The following is a 21,514-nucleotide window of genomic DNA, read 5'->3' as shown; positions in this document are numbered from 1 at the left end:
CTTTAGACAAATACTGTTATAAACAATATGGACAGTAAATGCAAGTGCCAGTCAAAAGCAACTCTCAAATAAGCTTATCGCAGACTGCTTTCACATGGTATAACAGTAGCTAATGCCATACCTGTTGTAGAGTGAAGAACACTTTAGACAAATATGTGTGAAATACGTGCACCAATGTAAGCACACAAATTCATATAGCCTCTTATACTACAAAACTTTTTAAAAATGAATTTAAGTTTATATTACTTTCTTGATCTTCACAGTTGTTCGGTGGACATTAACTTGTCTAAAAACATTATCTGTATAATTCTGTTGCTTTTGAATGCCATTCCAGAATTATAGAAGGTAAGAAAAGGAAAATTTCTCTTTACTTCAGGAAGAGGCATCTGGCAGGACAACCTGCAAAATACATTCCTTAGGATAAATTCTACAAGCAGGCAATGGCCATTTTCAGTTTTCTGTGACAGAATACCATGTATACAAATCTCGTTTTTGCAATCTTACAAATTCTGCCTTTCCAAGCTGAGAAACTCTTCTTCACAGCCTGAGCACCACTCCAGCTCCTCTAACTACTTATCTGGAGGACATGAGGAAAGTCTTTACTTCAGGAAGAGGCATCTGGCAGGACAACCTGCAAAATACATTCCTTAGGATAAATTCTACAAGCAGGCAATGGCCATTTTCAGTTTTCTGTGACAGAATACCACGTATACAAATCTCATTTTTGCAATCTTACAAATTCTGCCTTTCCAAGCTGAGAAACTCTTCTTCACAGCCTGAGCACCACTGATTGTATTACGCTCCAGCTCCTCTAACTACTTATTTGGAGGACATGAGGAAAGGCAAATTAAAAAAAAAAAAAAAAAAGAAAAGAAAAAATAAGCCTGCTCTCATCTATTTAGTACAAATTAAGACTTTTCCTTTATCTGACACTTTGCGGGGCATATTTATATTTCTAAGTTGCCCTCCCCATCTATTCATCTCTGCCCCACTATCTGTTGATCTTGATGGACTTCCTCCATCTTAGAGGTGGCTCGAAGTTGCTGCCCTAGAAACTGTGGAAACAAACTAGCAGGGAAGAAACCAGGAGTCAGAAAAGCAGCCCTAGGAGGTCATAAAATCAGCAGCTTCTCGTTGCCAACTGCCAGAACACAAAGTGCTTTTCATTGATGCTGGTTTGGAACACTTCTTAGGATGTCAGAACAAGAGCAAAATTCTGGATTACAGGCATGCGTGCTACATCAGAGCAAGTTTTGCACATCAAACCACTGCAGATCCACACATAATGGAGATAAAATAAGGCTGAAAGCTGAAAACGCTTGGAAAGCCATGCTTCTTCCAGTACTTGGAACAAAAGCTAAACACAGGTATCTCTACTTTTCTGCAATGAAGAGCTGAAACTACAATGACGTGATAGATTAGTCCGCTAAATGAATGCCTGGGCTTATTTTCAGCATTTGAAGCTGCCATATGAGAGATCAAGGCAAATACTTTTCACTATTTGGCAACAGGCTTGGGACAGAGTTTGTGATTGTTCTTCCCCAGGAAACTCTGATACAGCCCAACTACACACACCTCCAGAGGAACTCCTGCTCCAGACTGCTGAGGTGAAATACTCTCTCCCTCAGTCCTGGTGCTTGCTAGGAAAGTGAACGACTAACTTCGTGATACTTATTTTTGGACACCCCAAGAGAAGCCAGAGATACAGCCACACAGATCAATCTTTCCCTGCCAGTGGCTATAAATGCTCCCTCTGGAACACTGTCAATTCCTGCCAGCATAGTGACGGAGAAAACACACTGAGACCATCAGACCCCTGTTATCCAGAAGCACCACCACGTTCTGGTGAGCCCTCCGTTGCCCCATCACCTAACCCAGTAAAAAACCCAAATGTTCTGTGGGTAAAACTTATCTGCGCAGCTTTTTTCTATGCAAGAGGATCACATGGCAACAGAGACATCTGCACCCACCCCAGCTCCAGCCCCTGTTTGTTCCAGGCTGTTGTAGGGGAATGTGGGCAGCCATCCCATGGTTTTTCAGCGGGCAGCAGTGCCCAGCTGACCAGCGCAGCCAGCAGCATGCCAGCAACATACTCTGGGATGGCGTAACACACACAGACCTGCGAGGCAGAAGCTTCAGCCAAAATGCTGTCAAGGGATAGCTGAAGGGCTTGGTCTGCAAAAAAAACCAAACCTCCTACAAGTCAGCTGCAGGAACAAAACTCCATGCCATCCCCAGCGAGCCTCAGGGACACACACACACTCGCAGAACTCAGTCAAAGGTGCAGGAAGGTCTGAACCATAAAAGCTCTGAAGGCACCCAAGTGACATGAATGCTTGTGTCTGACCATTGGAAAAAAAAAAAAAATCCTTAAAAGTTGCAATGCAGGAACAACAGAACTATAATGGCCCTGCTTTGTAGCTATTTGGCAACAGGGATTATTTAAAAACTTGAATAGGTCATTTCCCAGGTCATTATTTTAATAGCAGTCCTAGGCCTGCTGGATGACACACACAGAGGCATCAACCGCAGTAAATGTGTTTTGATGCTACTTTTACTATCATATATATTTATATACAGCACTAATGCACAAATGTACTTCACAGAAGTGCAACAAACACAATTTCTGGCTGTGAGCTATTTTTAAAGGGACCTTCTGGGCTAGAATTTAAGTCAGGCACTTTGATGAAATAATCAAGATCCTAGAAGTTAAAAGCCAGTTTATAGTTCTTTTGTGATATCCAGGATGGTAAACCACAACCTGGAATTATCTTTAGCTTCTGCTACACTGAAAGTAAGTAATGTTGCAAGGACAAATTCAAGTGCTAAAAGACAAGCTAGACCAAGCCAGAAAGCCTAATGCAACTCCCCTTACAGTGCTAAACAAGATGGCTAACTACTGACATGGTCATGACGCAGGCTGGCCGTACCGCCAGTCTTGGGCCAGCACAGTGTCACTTCCTAGGCTTAAAAATCACTTCCTGCTCAGAAATACTTCTAATAGTTACTGAATCACATCATGTTACAATTATAGGCCCTGCAGTAACGTTAGCAAACAACAAAAACCTTAGGAAAACAGCTGGATACTTGCAGATAACGGACAAAATAGTTATACTCTGAACCCTTTTTGGCTTCGTATTCCTCACTGATTTTATTTTTATTGTCATTTTAAGATAGTGTATTTAAATAGAAGAGTGAAGATCCCTACCTGACATTTAAGTTCGGTTTTTGTTACCACACACGCAAGTGAATTTTTAAAGAAGAGAAAAAGACTCTACAGCAGGAAAAGGCTGCTGTGCTAACAAATCAGAAGAAAACAGGAACTAAAACCCACAAGCACATGCACATTAAAAATAAAAGGTTTAAAATGCCACATTAGAATATGAAACATTCCACAGTTCCCTATACCTTGAGCTTGGGATAAAGTACTGGTAATTAAATGTACCTTCTTCTCCCTCTCAGTTAATAAACCTACCTGTGCTTGTTGGTTGGTGTACAAATAAAGCTGACTGAGTTTGGATGAGCAATCCCATGAAAAATAGGGAGGAGTTCTCACTAAATGCTGTTGCTGCCTATCTAGCAAGAACTAAGAAATACCATGGTATTTCACCACTGGAAACAGCAGCCTCACAAAAATAAACCCTTAGAATTTCTAACATATTACAGAACACTCTGAAACTGCAAAGTTTGTAAAATCATTTCATTACTTCTCAGCTCCCAAACGCAAAGATTCTGTTGAGAAGGAAGTGGAAGGAAGAAAGGATAGGAAGGAACCAATATTTGCTGAAATTCATTTTCAAGCTATTCTGTGCAAGTTTCAGAGAAAGGGCTTGGAGGGACAAGGGTTTTTTTGAGGGGGCACAAGAAAGTCTGAACCACAATTGAAGTTAAGGATGTTTTTGCAAATGGAAAATAAAACTCCTCACTTTAGAATGATATTTTTATTAGAACTACTTCAGAGACCAGCAGATAAGAAAACAAAATGGAAAGAGCAACTTTAAGAACGTTCTACAAAAAAGTGCAAGATGAAAGCCATTATACAGTTGGAGCAAGAGACATTTGACAGGCTTATCTATAAAGCAGTCTCTTCTGGTGACACCTAAAATATTTGTTTTATACAGTTATCCTCTGAAACAAGGTGTCTCAGTGCACTCTGATAACACGGCTTAGCCAATCTATTAGCTTTCAGCTGGCAAAATTAGCCAGGATCAGCCGCCTTCCTCTCACTCATGAGCTCCTGCCACTTTGCTTATACCTGGGCTCTGCTGCTTATCAGACTACACAGTAATGCTGATTCAACTCATTAATATAGCAGAAAGTTAACCCAACCCAAAGTCTCTTGTCAGCTGAAGCTGAATTGGCATATTAAACAGTAAACCATGAGAGCTAGGGGATCCAGGGGCAAGAAAGAGCAGCGCTGGGCTGCCAATTCTGGCAGCGGCCAACCATTAGATAAGTTCTGCCCCTTTATCTTTATTGTGCCATTACTTTCCCCAGACTCCTTATGGTTCTGCCTCTTTTTTCTGCCAGGTAGATACACAAGTCTTGCTATCACACATACTGAAAAATAACTAACGGAAAAAATATTAGTGAGAGCAAGTAAGTCTTCAGGAATGCTTCCGTTTTCAAAAAACTGCAGAGTTGAAATGAGTCAGACAGCCATTAGGTTTAACCATAGCTAAAACACACTAACTTTAAACATACTTTAACTGGTTATATTCTGCCAAGAGGTGATCATAATCTCCAAATCCTTTTGGACATCTTAAACCTTGCCTAAGCAACTCAAGTCCATAAGCAAGCTAGAAGCTTAGCACAATAGTGGGGAATCCAAGAGCTAAATCCCGTCTTTCTAGCTCTAGCACATAGGAGGAGGCCCAGGGAATATCCTAACTGAAAAACTGAGGAAGTTACCCACAACCAGCTGACGCATTGCTGGTCATTTTTATGATTTTTCACTTCGCTATTCATTTTTAGGACTCCACCGTAAGAAAAGCCGACTGTTCCCTGTCCTCTGCCAAAACCTCCAGCTTCCCTAACATTTCCATGACACAGCTACCTGCCAGGTATTAGAAAGAAGTCGCTTCTTCGTGTTCAAAATTAATGACTTCAGGACAGCATAAGTTAACAGAACAAGTTGAATCAGAAAGACTACTGTACACAATATATTAAAACTGTCAAGAGAGTTTGAAGCCAATCATTAGGCCACATTTTCCCTCCCACAAAAAAAAAATTCTTTACTAAAAGCAAACTATAGAATTATTTGTGTCTAAGTCACAACATATCAGAAGCAGTAGTTGATATTTCTACAGTTATTCTTTAAATATATTTTAAGTCATCAAAACGCTTTTCTGGCTTGAGATCTCATACCTAGTTTTAAGTTAAATGGCAAAACTACCTGGATTTTTTTTGCTTGAAATCAGACTTCCCCCCATACCTTAAAAAAAAGCCCCTTTCCTAATGGAATTGACACTGAAATCTCAAGAGGCATAGCAATCACAGCAGCCATCTACAAAATGTGTATATTTCATTAAGTCGTCATACCTGCTCATTTACAATCAAATTCTGCCTCTGGGAATTATGTCCAAGATCTCTGGAAACCTTTACAGAATAAAAACTCAGGCAGTTGGTACAGATTTCCACAAATACCCATACATACCTATACTGGAGGTATAATCGGTGGCTCCAAAGATCAACTCTGGTGCCCTGTAGTACCGAGAGCAGATGTATGAGACATTAGGTTCTCCACGAACCAGCTGTTTTGCACTGAAAAGAGAACAAAATAATAGCATCTCAGCAATGAATATTTTTACAGTATTGCAGTGCAGACCAACATTAAGCTTTGGCACTCTTCACCCACCCCCCAATTCTTAAATGCCGAAGTACCATGTTCTTCTAAGGATAGCAAAAGGCATTCTGACTTTTGGGCATAGCAAAAGAAATTCTGACTACAATCTAGGTGATATTTGGAGTCAGATTTTTGGCTGGCAGTTGTCTTTTGCCAGGTACAAAGGTTTGTTTACAAAGAAAAAGAAGACAGAATACAGTTCAGTCAAATCTAGTTACCTTTTAAGGTTCAAAGCTCTGGACACGCACCAGAACATAGGGTATTTTTTTTTAATTTTTATTTTATTTTATATCAGAACATTCTGGCTCTTTGCTGTTTAAGGGGGTGCAGTATAAGGAGACAAAGGAAAAAAACCTTTGCCATCGTAGTCACATGTTAATGGTGCATGATTAACATGAAGGCTTCATTTATACTGCAAAGAGATCAGCCACAAAGGATCTAACCTACAGTATTGCCCCAACCACTACCTTTGGAAGAATCTAAGAAAATAAAGGAACATGAGAGCACATTACTTTTGGAACATGAGTCCAGGAACTTACTGTACTTTTTTCTTAATTAACATGAACAGAAAAGACCCTTGAGACAAAACTGCTCTTTCAGAAATATGACATACAACTAAGCAGCAGCAAACCCAGCTGAGTGGCAAGCCAACCAAATCCAACGTTTCAGAAAGTCTTCTCAATCTTGAGGGAAGGATTCCCACTACCCATTTAGCCTGTTTTTAAAAAGTCTCAAGTTTTCTGTTTTCTATTTAGAAACTACCATTAACAAATTCCCACTGTTAACACAGAGGAAGTACCACCTTTTTATGCACTGTTACTTCTAAGTTTCAGTGTGATTCCTATTTTGCTCCAACACTGGTGAGGTAGAGCTGAGGAGGAGATTCCCGAGCCACCAGGCATGACGATGCACTGCTTGAATAACCACCATCTGACATTCCCACTCACTACGGGCAAGCAGAATTTAGCAACAGCAGCTTCTGTGACCTCTCGCACATAAGCCCCAACTATTTCAGTCTGCAAAGTTAGAGCATAATCTAAAGACTCAACTTTCCCAGAGAGAAATCTGTCTCCTGTCTCAGTGGAGATTCCTAGAATTTCTGTATCAGTGCTAAGATGGGAGCTGGACTCTGAAGGTGATTCACTTGAATGGATAATGGAAATAAATGTACCTAAGATAATAAGATGTCTACTATCTAACAGCTTCAATTAGAAGTGCTGCTTTTGATTTGCAGCCCCTACAGTATTTGAAATATTAAGTGAATTGGTATACATACAAGTAGACTAATAAAGTGTAACACTAGCCTTTTTAGGTTACTGTGCCACTGCACCTGTCATCTCTTCGCCAAACATATTTCACCCTAAGAATTGGTTGTATTTTTCCATGTCGCAGTATTTTCCCTATGCGACGGCGCATTTTGTTTTTTAATACCTGCATAATAACAGGCTTGAATTTTAATTCCCCCCATCTTGATTCGCTCCAGCTCTCCCCCCTCCCCAAACTCCTGAAATCGTTTTAAGAGGAAAACGGAGTATTGATAATTTATCTATCAAAACTACAAGTGAAGACCTTCTGAGGAACTCAAAGGGTGTTTTTTTTGGCAAAACTGCACCTAGGTTCACTTTAAAAGAAGCTGTTTTGGCCAGGCTTCAGGCCACAGATGCGCTTACCTTCCAAAGTCGCAGAGTTTTAGAACAGCTGTATCAGGGTCCAGCAAGAGGTTTTGTGGTTTTATATCCCGGTGGCAGATCCCAAAGGAATGGATATAGGCTAAACTCCGGAACAGCTGATACATGTACAACTAGAACACAGAAACATTGCGTAAGGCATGCTTTCTCAGTTGAAACAGGGTGAACAATTAATTTAGCACAAACTCTTTTTAGAAGAAAGCCAAAATCACTCCAAAAAGACCCCACTGAAGGCCTGTTAGTGCTATGAAGAAGGACAAGATATTCGCCTACCTTCCCCACCCACCCTTTGCCACACAGCCTACATGCTGTTCAGATTTGTTCATTTGTCCTTCCAAAAATGAGCACAACTTCAAAAAAAAAAAAAGTGCCTGCTTCCCAACATTTATAAATAGAAGTAGTCATAAAAAAAATCCACAAAATAAAGGAGTTTCAGTTTGCTTTATAAATCAGCCTCTTCATAGAAATGAAGTATTCCAGGTTATGTAAGGGGAGGGTTTGGGGTGGGGACAACAACCAACAAAGAAAACCCTTTAGTTGAAGTTATTAACAACATACTAAATGTTGCCCAAGGACTATGGTAGTGTCTCAGCCTGTCACTTGAATGAATCTCCCAGTTGCTCTTGGTGAGCAAGATTCATTTTAATTTCAAATCTCTGGGCAAAAAGAAAGGGCAGACAAAAACAACTGTTCAGAGTAATTTTATGCAAGGCACAGAAACAAGTACGCTGAAGGAGGGTTTGCTCTGCCCCTGTCCAAGGCTAACCAGCCCCTTAGCAAGGAGGAATACAGCAAAAGGAGGTGTTATGTAGCCAAGAGCTTCTCAGGGCAGGATTTGGAGGTTGTAGAGAGGCAGGGATGGTCTCTTCTCTCAAATCACAGGCAATAGGACAAGAAGAAATGGCCTCAAGTTGCACCAGGGGACGTTCAGATTGGGTATCAGGAAAATTTTTTACTTTTTTAAATCAGAGTTAGGTTGATGGCTGGACTAGATGATCTTAAAGGTCCCTTCTACCCTAGACAATTCTATGATTCTATGATTCTTACAGGGCAAGGGGATCATGTCCACATTCTGGAGCCACACACTATGAAGAACAGCTATGAAGAATAAAAAGCTGTTGCAGAATTAGGGCTGTATAGCATATACAGTTACAAAGGCATGGGAAGCCCTGTTTCAAGGTTGACAACAGGCAGCCAGGTTGTCATCTTTGTTATGTCTCCCCACAGGTTCCATAAAAAAAAATAATTTAAAAAAAATCAAGAAAGCTACAGGCAGGACATTGTACTAGAGTAACAACTCCACACTTTCCTCTTCTAAGCTCATTCTCCAGAGTCCACCTTTAATGGTCTGTAAAACAGTGTGCAATTGCTAGATATTGCTATCAGGTCATATTTGCCTCACTTTCACCACTATCTTTGTCTTTCACTCTTTCTTTCTCCCTTGTTTTTTGTTGTTCATTTGGTGGGGAAGGTAGGAGCGGGAAGAGAATTGCCTTAATTTTGGCTCTAGGTCTTTAGTTTTCATATTTATTTCTCTAAACCACAACTCCACACAAAGAAAAGCAAACAAACATGTTTTCTGAATTGCCTGTTCTAGACACGTTAAGTATGTATTGTGCAAGTGTATTGCAAAATAATCCAAAAGATTGCTCTATCTTGAGGAGTCAAGTCACCACACGCGGGATTTAGAAAGTATGCCTTTCATCTCCGCAGAGCAAACACAAAATTTCCAAGAATTTCTTACAGCATGTTAAATGTTACAAATAAAAATTAACAGAAAGATTACTAGAAAAGCTTTCCTGCAGTTCTTTAGCAGTTTCTTTGTTACCCAGGGAAGAGCTGCCCAGGTATCAATTAGAAGAGAACAAATACATATGATCTGACCTTTGTGTAGCCAAGATGTCAGGAAAATTGCAAAAGCTTTAATGACATCAAGGTAACACGATCTTTTTAAATACAGGATTATGAGAAAGGCTTGCCTTGCCAGAAAAATAAAAACAGCCTTCCAGGCTACATAGAACAGGAAGTCCCCAGTATCCAGCAAGATGAAAGAGCTGAAGCAGAATTTTCTCTCTCAGGATAAGTTAAGGACAATTTTTCTTAAGTCTCCATAATGAAAAGCAATTAGGGCAAGAGTACTAACAAAAGCTATATGAACAGTTTATCAAAAGCTAGGCTAACAAATTTTGGGCAGCATATGACCTGAAAACATGCCACTCTACCAACAGACCAAGCAGAGTGACCTTACAGTATAAATTCTTACTGCTGGATGATAAGATTCTGTGCTTTCTTAAAGACAGGTCCCAGAGCTCACTATTGTGGAGACATGCCATTTACAGTTTATGCATATACCGTTACGGTACAACACTTTGTTATTGGAATAATTACTATTTATAACTTTCATCTTTGTAAGTTTAATCTCCTTTCAATCAAATTGAAGTTTGTTCTTCAGTAATGTTAATAGCATTACACTTCTAAAGAGGAGTCTGGAGAAATCAATACAAATCAGGAATATCTGTTGCCAATTTCCATTTAATGCTACCTGGATACCATGTCAAAAAGTTAATACCACGTGAAACCATGAGGATTGTGGTCAACACAATATGAAATGGAACTGTGAGACCCAGACAGGTCCCGTGTTTGACCAAAGAAAATGGGATTTTATTCATTTTAATCACTTTGAAAAAAGACCACAAAAGATGCAGACAACTTAAGTGAGGTTTTGGGGCTACAATGTGCAATACAAACTTCTTACCCCATGTAGCTCTTCCAAGACAAGAGATCCAAGTGCAGGGAAAGAGGACAAAAATATGCCTTTCAAGCCCACAACAGAGGCACATGAACTCTTAGTCATATGCCAGAAAAGGGGGAAGATAACAGATAAGAGAATACTATTCTTCCTGACATCCTCTTTCACTTCCTGAACTTTGTACTATTGTGTCTTCATCATCTCAGGAAACTGAAGCTGCTAATCTTGCTGGAGTCAGTCTCTATCTAAACTGCTTAAAAATCAAAATATTCCTCCCACACTCGGTCTCCCCTACCCATTCCAAGACTTTTGTAAAGTGAGAAATCAGAAGTGCTTGCTTTAAGACTCTTGCCTCTATTCATCCTTCGCAGTAACAAATAACTATCCTAATCTCTTTCCTTTCTTGCCTCAAGATGTATGCTCTCCTAAAAATTTCTGAAAACTAATTATGTCAGAAAAGAGGTATCCACAGAGTCTATTCCTATAATATCCTTCTTCATCTAACCAGATCTATCAGTTACCTACCTTGACATAAATCATAGGGAGTGTCTGTTTGGCCCGACTATAATGTCTGGCAACTCTGTATACTGTTTCAGGAACATAGTCCAGCACCAAGTTGAGGTACACCTCATCTTTCTGAAAGAGAATAGAGAAAAAAAAATACATATCAGCAATAGATCTGAAGCATGAAATACAAATAAATATCTTTAGTGGGTGTGTGAGCTGCCACCAAACTGTTTTTCTTTTAGGGCTTTGCACTTGTGCACTAATGTGCAAGTCAAACTTACGTTTAAGGTCACATTAATTAATATGGTCTCCAACATAAGTCATTTTCTGATTATAAATGCAGACAAGGATATAATTGTTCTGCCCATTCAATATTTTCATTAGGAGATATTTCAAGGTGACACCTGCATCATTATTTAAAGCAGTCTATTAACTCATTAGTCCCTTCCCTGCCAAAACCCAACAAGTGCAAATTTAAAAGTCTGAAACTCATATCCCACAAACTCCACATCAAAAAAAAGTTTAAAAATTCTGCATCTTTTAGAAATATTACTTTGATCCTACTGAATTTCCATGAAGGGATTAATAATACGTATTGACCATTCATATACAGTAAGCCAGTATTAACATTTGTAACCATTTTTTTAATACACATTTTGATGTCACAGTTATCTCCAGCTTAAACAGGTGAACTTATTCATGGCAAAACAGAACACAACATAAACAAAGACTCGAGTATGGCTTTTAGTATCTAGGATCAGGTTAGAGGTCTGTGTGAACGTAACACAGAGAAACAACAAATGTAGCTGTATAATAAGGTACTTCATTACAGAGTACATTAGCAAAGGAAAGAAGGAACAAAGAGGAATTACATGACAAAGTACTATAATCACACAGTGCCTTACTGTGGAACTGAGAATTTTCAGCAGTAAAACAGGTCTTAAAAAGAATTCTGATATTTTAATGCAGTCTTCTGTGCAAATCCTATCAAGACTATGAATACATTTAATATTGGGGCTGAAGGGGTAGGTATAATTAACTATATCACCCTGAAAAAATATTTTTGAAAGCTAAGTGAATTCATTAGAAGTAATCTATCCTGTGCTTGCTGCACTAACAGCTAGATCTTTCTATAGAGAAAGACAATACATATAGATTTTGGATGGAAACAGTACAGAACTCCCAGGTCTTCAAATGGAGTCCCTTGACAGCACATCCACTGGCTATGTATCTTAATTCTCAAAAGCAAACCTCATTTAGCTATAGCAATTTAATAACATTACTGTGACTTAGCACGTTACTGCAAGCATGGAGTGTGCTGTGTTACTCTCACAGTGCTCTGTTCACCTGTCTCAATCCTGTCTCAGCAGAGAGCAGTACTCTCCAGTGAGAAAGGAAATGGTATGTGGTAACGCACACAGAAATACACACCTTGAATATACAATACACAAAGAACTGCTTGTCTTCAGTATTGTTAAAAACTTAGAATTCAAGATCTCTGCTCACCATTATTTGATACCAAAAGCTTGTCTTTTCAGTAAATTGAACAAGTTCCTGTGCAACCTGCTCTAGGTGGACCTGTTTTGGCAGATGGATTGGACTAGATGATCTCCAGAGGTCCCTTCCAACCCCAGTGATCCTGTGACATTTTAATAGCTCCTGCTAATACTTCCCAACAGGCCAAGTCACCTTGCAAGGCCCTGCCTACACCACTCTTCCCTGCAAAAATATGCTCCTTTTTAGTGTCATTGCTTAAATGACCGTGGTAATTGCAACAACACTAAGCAAATGTGAATGGCCCACTAACTTGTACCTGCTCTTATCCGCAACACAGACAAGAAGCAGCAGCCTCTGAAACCATGCTGACACCGGTGCCTTTTCCAGTACCACCCAAGGAACTGGGTAACAACATGAAGGAATCTACAACCAGGCTGGAGAACAAACTTTTTGAAATGGATGAGGAGGGACAACTACCAGCAGTGCAGAGGAAATACCAGATAACTTTGGAACTCCATGGATGTGCAAATGCATGCAAGAAAATTACTTCCTTGCATTTTAGCACTTGTTCCTCTGCAACAAGAGAAGTTCCTCCTTTCCTGACTTTCACTTCAAGCCAATAAAAATCCACCACCACCTTTTCTTACGTCAGAGCTTCCAAGGTATTGTTAATAAGTACAGAAAATAAATGGCCTGAAAAATCAAAGTAAAGTTGTGCCTGGTAATGCAACATGGATACCAAGAGAAAACACAGTCTCATGAATTCTGTTTTCAGCGTAGATACAACCTGATGAATACGTCTAATGTTTGCCTCCTCTTGGAGAGCTTTATTGGAAACAAGTCACTGCACAAAGTGCTCCGTTACTGGCTGATTACTTCCACTCAGGGGATTCATATTCCATGTATCAAAAAGATTTACATGAGATTAGAGAGACAGAAAAAAAATGAGTAGAAATGGAATTACAACGATTTTATTATCCTCTCGTCGTACCAGTAAAAGGAGACATGTAAACCAGTAATATATGTGATCATTAAACCACCTACACTACTTCACAACAGTGAGTTTTGAGAATTACAGAACTCTGTTCAGTTCATACCACCTTTATTTTTCTCACCTCCATTTTGATTTTTATTTTACGTTCTGTTGGAAAAAGGACTAATTCAATGGCATGGCATGACACCAGCACAGATAGATCAAGGCATCTGAAGCCTTGAGGTAGAGAGGTTGGTTTTGCACCCACCCACCAATCCTTGTGAGTTTTTATGCTACCCACGGTATTTGAACAAACTACTTGGATTTCCCATGGTATTGCTCCTGTGTATCACCCATTAGCACCTAGAATACACAAAGGCACATGAACACCTTTACCCCAACCAACAAACAAGTTTTGATGTACCATTTGATGTACCAGAACTTTAACATGCAACTACAAAGGCAAGACTCACGATGCTGGCTATATAAATAGCAGCATACTCCACTCCTACCACAAGCAACTGACACTTCACAAGCGCCCTAAATGACTACTTTAATGAATTAAAGATGATTCAAGTGTTCTGACCTACCTCCTCCTGATGTAACCTGGCACAAATCTGATAAACGCTCAGAATACAGTTTTTAAGAGCCCTCACCCTTCTCTGTGAGCATGAACTGGATGAAAATAACATCCAAGTCACCTGGATTCCCCTGAACAAGATTCAGTGCAAGCCAGAAAGCAGTCATGGCCTGACAAGCTCTGAGGATGATGTAACCTGGTTTGCCTACCTCATGCATTCCTCCTAAACACATATTTTTCCAGTGACCCAGATGTATTGCAATAGGAAACAGGGTTAGCTCAAAGAGCTTGCCAAATGAGGGCAACTGCTTGAGGATCAAGCGGGAGGATCACGGCTTATCTTTCCATTACAGGAAGCCTTTTTCAAACCTCACCACGTATTCTACACGTGACTTGTTTCCACACTGCTGTTTCAAAAAATCGCTGAGCTGGTAACCAACCAAGGTAACCTAACCATCAGGAGCACCTCTGAAACGCCTCTACAGAGACAGGAAGGTCCAGAGGAGACTGCATCGTATAAACAACAGAAAACAAACACAAGATGTCATTTAATTACTCACTCCCCCCTTACAGACATTGGAATTGAATAGATTATTAGCTTTCCTTGGCAGCTCAAATGTTTCTGTGCATCCATGTTCTCCTGTGCTTGCTGCTAAGGTTATGACCATGTACTCTTTAAAATTAAAAACGTGGGGAGGGCAGGGAGACAGGTCCTGAAGTACAGGATCACTGCATTTCATATGGATTTTGATTTTAGCAATACAGGTCATGTAACTGCAATTGCCTCAGATGTTAGAAGCCCCTTTTTTGCCACTTGGCAGATAAATCCTCAGTTGACAAACACTGCTCTGTTATGAGCCAAATAACCACAGCCTTGCCACTGAACTGCTCTGCACCTCTCAAGAACTGACAATTCAAGGACCACTTCACCTTGGTTGGAAACACTTCATATAAGTAAATTCTAATGCAGGCAATGCCGTAACAAGAGGCATGAGAAAGGCAAGGACACAAGAGCCAAAACTTTCTAGCAACTTAGTATTTTTCTTTGTATCAGAAATTGGAGATAAAAGAGGCTGCAAGTACGACTACCCTAGCACATGAGCATTACATGTTATGTGGCTGCATGGAGGTCTCAAACTCCATTTTTAAAACTCTTCTCTCCTTCAATCCACACAACTAACCTGTTTTGAGCATCATCCAGTTGAGCTTAACTGTGGCCAATATAAAGCAATAGCTATTGAATTCAAAGATTCGCTCTTCTGGATTGTTCCTTGCAGGGAAAGTCCAAATATTCCTTCTCTATGATCCTCCCCAGTTTCAATACCCCTCAAATTAATCCTGAGTGGCTTCCACCAGCTTTGATTATTTTTTTTGCCATGTATCTCACACTACATTTAAAAGTGCATGTATAAAACTGCAATCAACATTAGTCAGTCACAGTCCAACTATTTCCCCTTCTTAACAACATGATGATAGAAGCCATGGAATTCATACGTGCCAAACAGCAGACTGGGGGCAAAAGAAGAGAGGATCACAGGCACACTCTGAAGACCAGGTAAGCATCTAGTAACATGTTAGAAGTTCTCCTGGACTGTAAGTCCTACGTAGAATCTACAGAAAAATTCTGTGAGCATCAAGTAACAGGATAAAAAAGGTTAAGAAACTATACTGGCTGTTCTTTCTTCTAAACTTATTGGTCAGCATTTGGAAAGAGTGATGAACGTGCTCATTTCACTTTTCATCTTCAGGCCGATAATTAACCATGTGGTGGTGTTTCTGGTGTCCCAATCCCAGATCATTTAATTAAGCTAATTTTCACACGGACTCCACCTGACCAGCTGTATGAGCACAAATGAGAAAACATGACCAATACAGGAGTTTCTTAACTAACTTCACATTTGGAGAAGTAAATGTGGAACAGCACTCTGAAGAAACTCACCTTACCTGCCTATTCAAGCTAAAAGCATACAGATAAGTGATAAGCCTAAAACTAAGGAATATGCCTCTCAAAATTAAGGAAGAAAGCACTTCTTATTGAAATCATCCCCAAGGCACCAGTATGGGGGCTACACGAGATACATAAGCCAGTCAGTTTACTCAAGGGCACCGTGTTTTCTTTACTATATGACAGCACCCCACCACTGATGTTTTAGAGATAGGTGCTACACACAAAGCTGTTTACTGACAGGATGGCGTCTACACAAGGGTTGTCAAGAAGTGCTGAAGGATTTAACTTGGACTTGGAAAGCAAGAAAACGGATTTTAGCATTTCACGTGGTTTATGCCTTCTTTCAGAATGCATTATTTAAACATCAGAGTGTCATTATGAGGTAAGATATGTCCTTCACCCTGGCTTAGCCATCTAGATTTAGACAACATACAAGGTTCAGTCACACAGCTTTTGCCCTAGATTAAAAAAAAGATTATTTTACTTTTTCTTGAAGCTACAACCAGCACGCACTTCACATACCCTTATCAAGTACTATGAGACACCCACCCTCCTCCTTATCTTGAAGGCTGACATAGTACATTAAAGATACAGAGACCACGGAACCGCTTTCAAAGACAAAGAGAGAACTTGCAGCCTTCCTATTCTAACTACTGAGTAAACACGATACACTGGAAAAGTTTGAAAATGCAAAAAATATTATAGTTGACCTTATTTTATGAAAGAATGGTGACATCCAGTGGCCACATATGCCAGTTTTTACTTGCAGTTTACAACCACTTCTATTCAAAACAGCTGTGGCTTCCACTGAAGTAAAGGAACCATAAGCCCCAACGTATAGCTGCAGTTTCACACAGATGACTCCAGGGGGTAAGAGCAGTTGGAAGACTCAACTTCAGTGTCCAGAAGGATACCAATACTTTCTACTAGTACTGCAAATGTCGGGCAAAGAATGTCCTTTCCTCTTCCCTCACCGTTCATGACTGGGTCTGAAAACCATGATCTGTCCCAAGACTTCTGTTCCTGTACCTACTTGTCAAAACTTACCAAATTTGTCTGTAATGCTCATTACTCTTCAACATAACACAGTCTGATGTAGGTAGGAACTGCCAACTGGGTCAGCAGTGATGGTAGCATTAGGGCAGAAGTCAAGCCTCCCAATATCTCAGATTTAAGAGCAAAAAAACCCCCACAAAACAAAACCACTGACATTTTCTGTCATAGTTTTACCCTCTAAAGAGACTACGGTAAAGAAAAAGGTCACTCATACAGAGAATTTGGGAACCCCTACCAATTCTTGTTTATTTTGTGCCCCGTAATGTCATAGACTAGTTTGGGTTGGAAGAAACCTTTAAAGATCATCTAAGTTCAATGCCTCTGCAATGAGCAGGGACGTCTTCAACTAGATCAGGTGGCTCAGAGCCCCTCCAACCTGACCTTGAATGTTTCCAGGGATAGCACATCTGCCACCTCTGGGCGCTCTGTTCCAGAGTTTCACTACCATCACTGTAAAAAAAATCTCTTCCTTATATCTAGTCTAAATCTACCCTCTTCCAGTTTGAAGCCATTATCCCTCATCCTATTGCAACACACCCTGATAAAAAGTTTCTTCTCATCTTTCTTACAACCCCCTTTAAGTACCAAAAGGCTATAATAAGGTATCCACAGAGCCTTCTCTTCTCCAGACTGAACAACCCCAATTCAGCCTGTTTTCATAGGAGAGGTGCTCCAGCCCTCTGATCATTTTTGTGGCCCTCCTGTAGACTCGCTCCAAAACTTCCATGTCTTTCCTGTGCTGAGGACTCCAGAGCTGGACGCAGTACTCAAGGTGGGGTCTCACCAGTGCAGAGTAGAGGGGCAAAATTACCTCCCTTGACCTGCTGGCCATGATGCTTTTGATGCAGCCCAGGATATGGTTGGCCATCTGGCATACGAGCACACATTGTCGATCCATGTCCAGCTTTTCATTCACCTGTCCTCCAAGCCTATATTGATACTGGGGGTTGTCCCAACCCAAGTGCATGACCCCTCATTTGGCCTTGTTGAACGTCATGAGGTCCACATGGGCCTATTTCTCAAGCTTGTCCAAGTCCCATGGATGGCATCCCACCTCAGACCTGCCAACTGCACCACTCAGTTTGGTGTTGTCTACATACTTGCTGAGAGTGCACTCAATCTCACTGCCTATGTCATTGGTGAAGATATAAACAGTACTGGTCTCAATATGGACCCCCAAGGGACACCACTTGTCACTGATTTCCATTTGGACATTGAGCTGTTGAGCACTACCCTCTGGATGTGACCAGCCAATCGATTCCTCATCCACTGAACAGTCCACCCAGGAAATCCATATCTCCCCTATTTAGAGAGAAGAATGTTGTGGGGAACCCTGTCAAAGGCCTTACAGAAATCCAGATATACATCTGTAGCTCTTCCCTTGTCCATTGACGTAGTCACTCCATCATAGAAGGCCACTAGGTTGGTCAGGCAGGACTTAACCCTTGGTGAAACCATGCTTGCTGTCTTGAATCATCTCCCTGTCCTCCACGTGCCTTAGCATAGTTTCAAGGAGGATCTGTTCTATGATCTTTCCAGGCACAGAGGTGAGGCTGGCAGGTTGGTAGTTCCCAAGGTGCTCCTTTCTGCCTTTTTTAAAAAATAGGTTTAATATTTCCCTTTTTCTGGTCACTGGGGACTTCACCTGACTGCCGTGACTTTCAAATATCATGGAGAGTAGCTTGGCAACTACCTCAGCCACTTCCCTCAAGATTCAGGGATGCATCTTATCAGGTGCCATAGATTTCTGTATGTTCAGGTTCCTCAGTTGGTCATGAACCTTACAGTGGGAGGGACTTTGCTCCCCCAATCTTGATGTCCATCCACCTGAGAGGTGTGGGGAGAGAGGTTGCCAGTGAAGATCAAGGCAAAAAAGTTGTCAAGTACCTCAGTCTTCTCCTTGTCCACTGTTACCAGTTTGCCAGTCTTGCTTATTGGGGGGCACGCTTTCTTTGACCTTCCTTTTCTGGCTGACACACCTGTAGAAGCGCTTATTATTCTTTGCATCCCTTGCCAAGTTCAACTCCAGCTGTGCCTTGGCCTTCCTGACCCCACCCCTACACAACCAGGCAGTGTCCCTGTACTATTCCCAGGATACCTGTCCCTGTTTCCACTGCCTGTTCATCTCCTTCTTGCCTTTAGTTTGACCAGCAGGTCTTGACTCAGCCATATAGGTCTCTTGCCTTGCTTTCCTGGGGATCAAGAACTCTATGGAAGGCACCCTTAAACATCTGCCAGCTCTGTTCTGCTCCCTTGTCCTTGAGGGCAGCTTCTCAGGGGTCCTATTGAGTAACTCCTTGAAGAGCTAGAATTTTGCTTTCCTAAAATTCAGGATCCTGACTTTAGTCTTCGCCTGACCCACATCCCTCAAGACTACAAACTCCACCAGCCCAGGTTGCCTCCAATCTTGATGTCACTGACTAGCTCATTTATGTCTGCCAGCTCTGTTCTGCTCCCTTGTCCTTGAGGGCAGCTTCTCAGGGGTCCTATTGAGTAACTCCTTGAAGAGCTAGAATTTTGCTTTCCTAAAATTCAGGATCCTGACTTTAGTCTTCGCCTGACCCACATCCCTCAAGACTACAAACTCCACCAGCCCAGGTTGCCTCCAATCTTGATGTCACTGACTAGCTCATTTATGCTGGTGACCATCAGGTCCAGTATCACATCCCCTCTGGTGGAGATGTCTATGACCTGGCTTCAGAAGTTATCCTCAACGCATTCCAGGAGTTTCCCAGATTGCCTACAGCTCACTGCACTACTTTTCCAGCAGTTGTTGGGATGGGTTGAAGTCCCCCACCAGGATGAGAGCCTGTGAGCATGATGCCTCCTGTAGCTGGAGTAAGAAAGCTTCATCAATAGGCTCCCCTTGATCAGGAGGCCTAATACCAACCACAAAGCACCCTTTGTTGCCTTGGTCTCTTCTTCTTACCCATAAGCTTTCAACCTGCTTGTGGCTATTCTTCAGAGCAAAGACTCTCTTCCCCCATTCAGAAAGGTGAACCCCATGTGATGCCACCAAGCCTGGTGCCATGTAGGCCATCCCAAGTCCTTAAGCTTTTAGCTGTACTTCCAAGGAGAAATACTTCTATGAAGTTGGAAACAGCCACCCAACATCTGAAAGGTGGGATTGATTTGTGATCTGTGGATATTTGAACCACAACTCCCAAGGAGGGAGCGTGAGATAAGCTGGCGATAACTGTTGGAAGATGAAAATTAATAGATAATGTTGGGGTCACCGGGCTGTCCTGCATTCCTTACCATGAAAATGAAAAGCAGAGTCTTTGGAGATCCACTGTTTTCTCACCTGTACACTACCTTCCAGACTGAGTGGAAGTTTCTGCATTGGGATATATCCATGAAAGCAAACCAGGCAATATAATACACAATAATGGTTGAAACTATATACCTGCCTCGGGACAAACAATATAAGCTGCTTTCCCAACAGCCATCAAATATGGGAAGATGAGAGCAGTGGCTAGAACTGGTAAATGAATGACTTGAGAACAGAAGAGCGTCTAACTGGATATACTGGACGGTTCACTGGTTTAGTGAGAAATTATAGAGCTTCCCATTTCCACTGCACCATTTACCACACTAAGGATCTAGCCACTGTTGCCTGCTCCGCTCTTGCAAAGCCCTACCACAGGCACACAAAACTGCTATTTCTATTAATACAACCTACTCAAAACCAGAAACTGCTCATAACTACAACTAAGGAAATTCCCAGCATGTTGTGAGCCCCAACAGCAGTAACTGATAATCATTATCTGATGACTGGTGCCCTTTTTGAAATGAGCTTGGCAGGCCTCAGGCAAGGACTAGAGATACTAGCATCACAAAACTCCTCATAATTAGCATTAATTGCTCCTTTGTTGACAGCACAGCAGATCTGCCAAAGATTAAATGGATCGTAGTGACTAAATTCATCTCTAGTGATGGCTCTTCAGCACATTACTAGGTTGGTGCAAAACATTCACACTGGTTCTGTCGATTTGAAATTGGGCTCAAGGCTCTGTCAATTGTATGTCCTGTGCAAGAACAACTTTCTTTTTTTAAACAAGTTCATTAAAGAAATCAAATTGTACAAGTACTCAATTTTAACAGAACTGATGGTCCTTACGTGAAGACAACCCTGAATGCTCCCACAAGACAGGATGGTGACGTTCATGCTTCTTTGAAGGTGGAGGGGATATATCTATTCCTAACAGGGACATGAATCTGGAGAAAGCCCAACTGTTCAGCAAAGTCCAAACTTGCAAATCAGCCAGTTGTTCCCTTCTTCCAAATTTCTTCATTGTAGTTTAATACACTGCTGCCAAAGCGCATGCGAGATACATGCTGAGCTGCATCTCTAAGCTGCTGTGCATGATCTTATGCACGTTTATTTTAAACCTCACCCTAAGTCTATGGGAGTAAATTTCCACCCTGAGTCCTCATAGACTTTTGGCTGCGTGCCCTTACAGCTAAGGTTAAATAAGACTGGAAATCAATTAGAGCATGCAGAAGGGCCAGCTCAGCCTCCAAAAGAGAGTCAGCACGCTGCCTGTTTGTCATCTCTCTGTGCTTCCATATATGCTTGCTTTGACCACTTTGGATACCACAGCTACTTGAATGGGGGAAAAAAGAAGAGGAGGAAAAAAAAAAGTCTACATAACCAGAGATACAATTATT

The 21,514-nt window shown here is 41.1% G+C and overlaps 1 protein-coding gene across 2 annotated transcripts in view; it reads right to left on the bottom strand.

The window, feature by feature from the left end:
* Nucleotides 1–21,514, bottom strand: part of GSK3B (glycogen synthase kinase 3 beta) — a 173,944-nt gene that overhangs the window by 62,629 nt on the left and 89,801 nt on the right. For both annotated transcript variants that reach the window (XM_014957155.1, XM_014957157.1), the window contains exons 4-6: nucleotides 10,808–10,918; nucleotides 7,516–7,646; nucleotides 5,657–5,763 (exon numbers count right to left, since the gene is read on the bottom strand). In XM_014957155.1, coding sequence (XP_014812641.1) covers nucleotides 5,657–5,763; nucleotides 7,516–7,646; nucleotides 10,808–10,918 — 349 coding nt within the window. The remainder of the gene's footprint in view (nucleotides 1–5,656; nucleotides 5,764–7,515; nucleotides 7,647–10,807; nucleotides 10,919–21,514) is intronic.

This window comes from Calidris pugnax, unplaced genomic scaffold (assembly GCF_001431845.1).
Source record: "Calidris pugnax isolate Ruff unplaced genomic scaffold, ASM143184v1 scaffold225, whole genome shotgun sequence".
NCBI classification, from domain to species: Eukaryota; Metazoa; Chordata; class Aves; order Charadriiformes; family Scolopacidae; genus Calidris; species Calidris pugnax.
The sequence above is the reverse complement of the archived record's forward strand: the minus strand, read 5'-3'. Positions and strand labels throughout refer to the sequence as shown.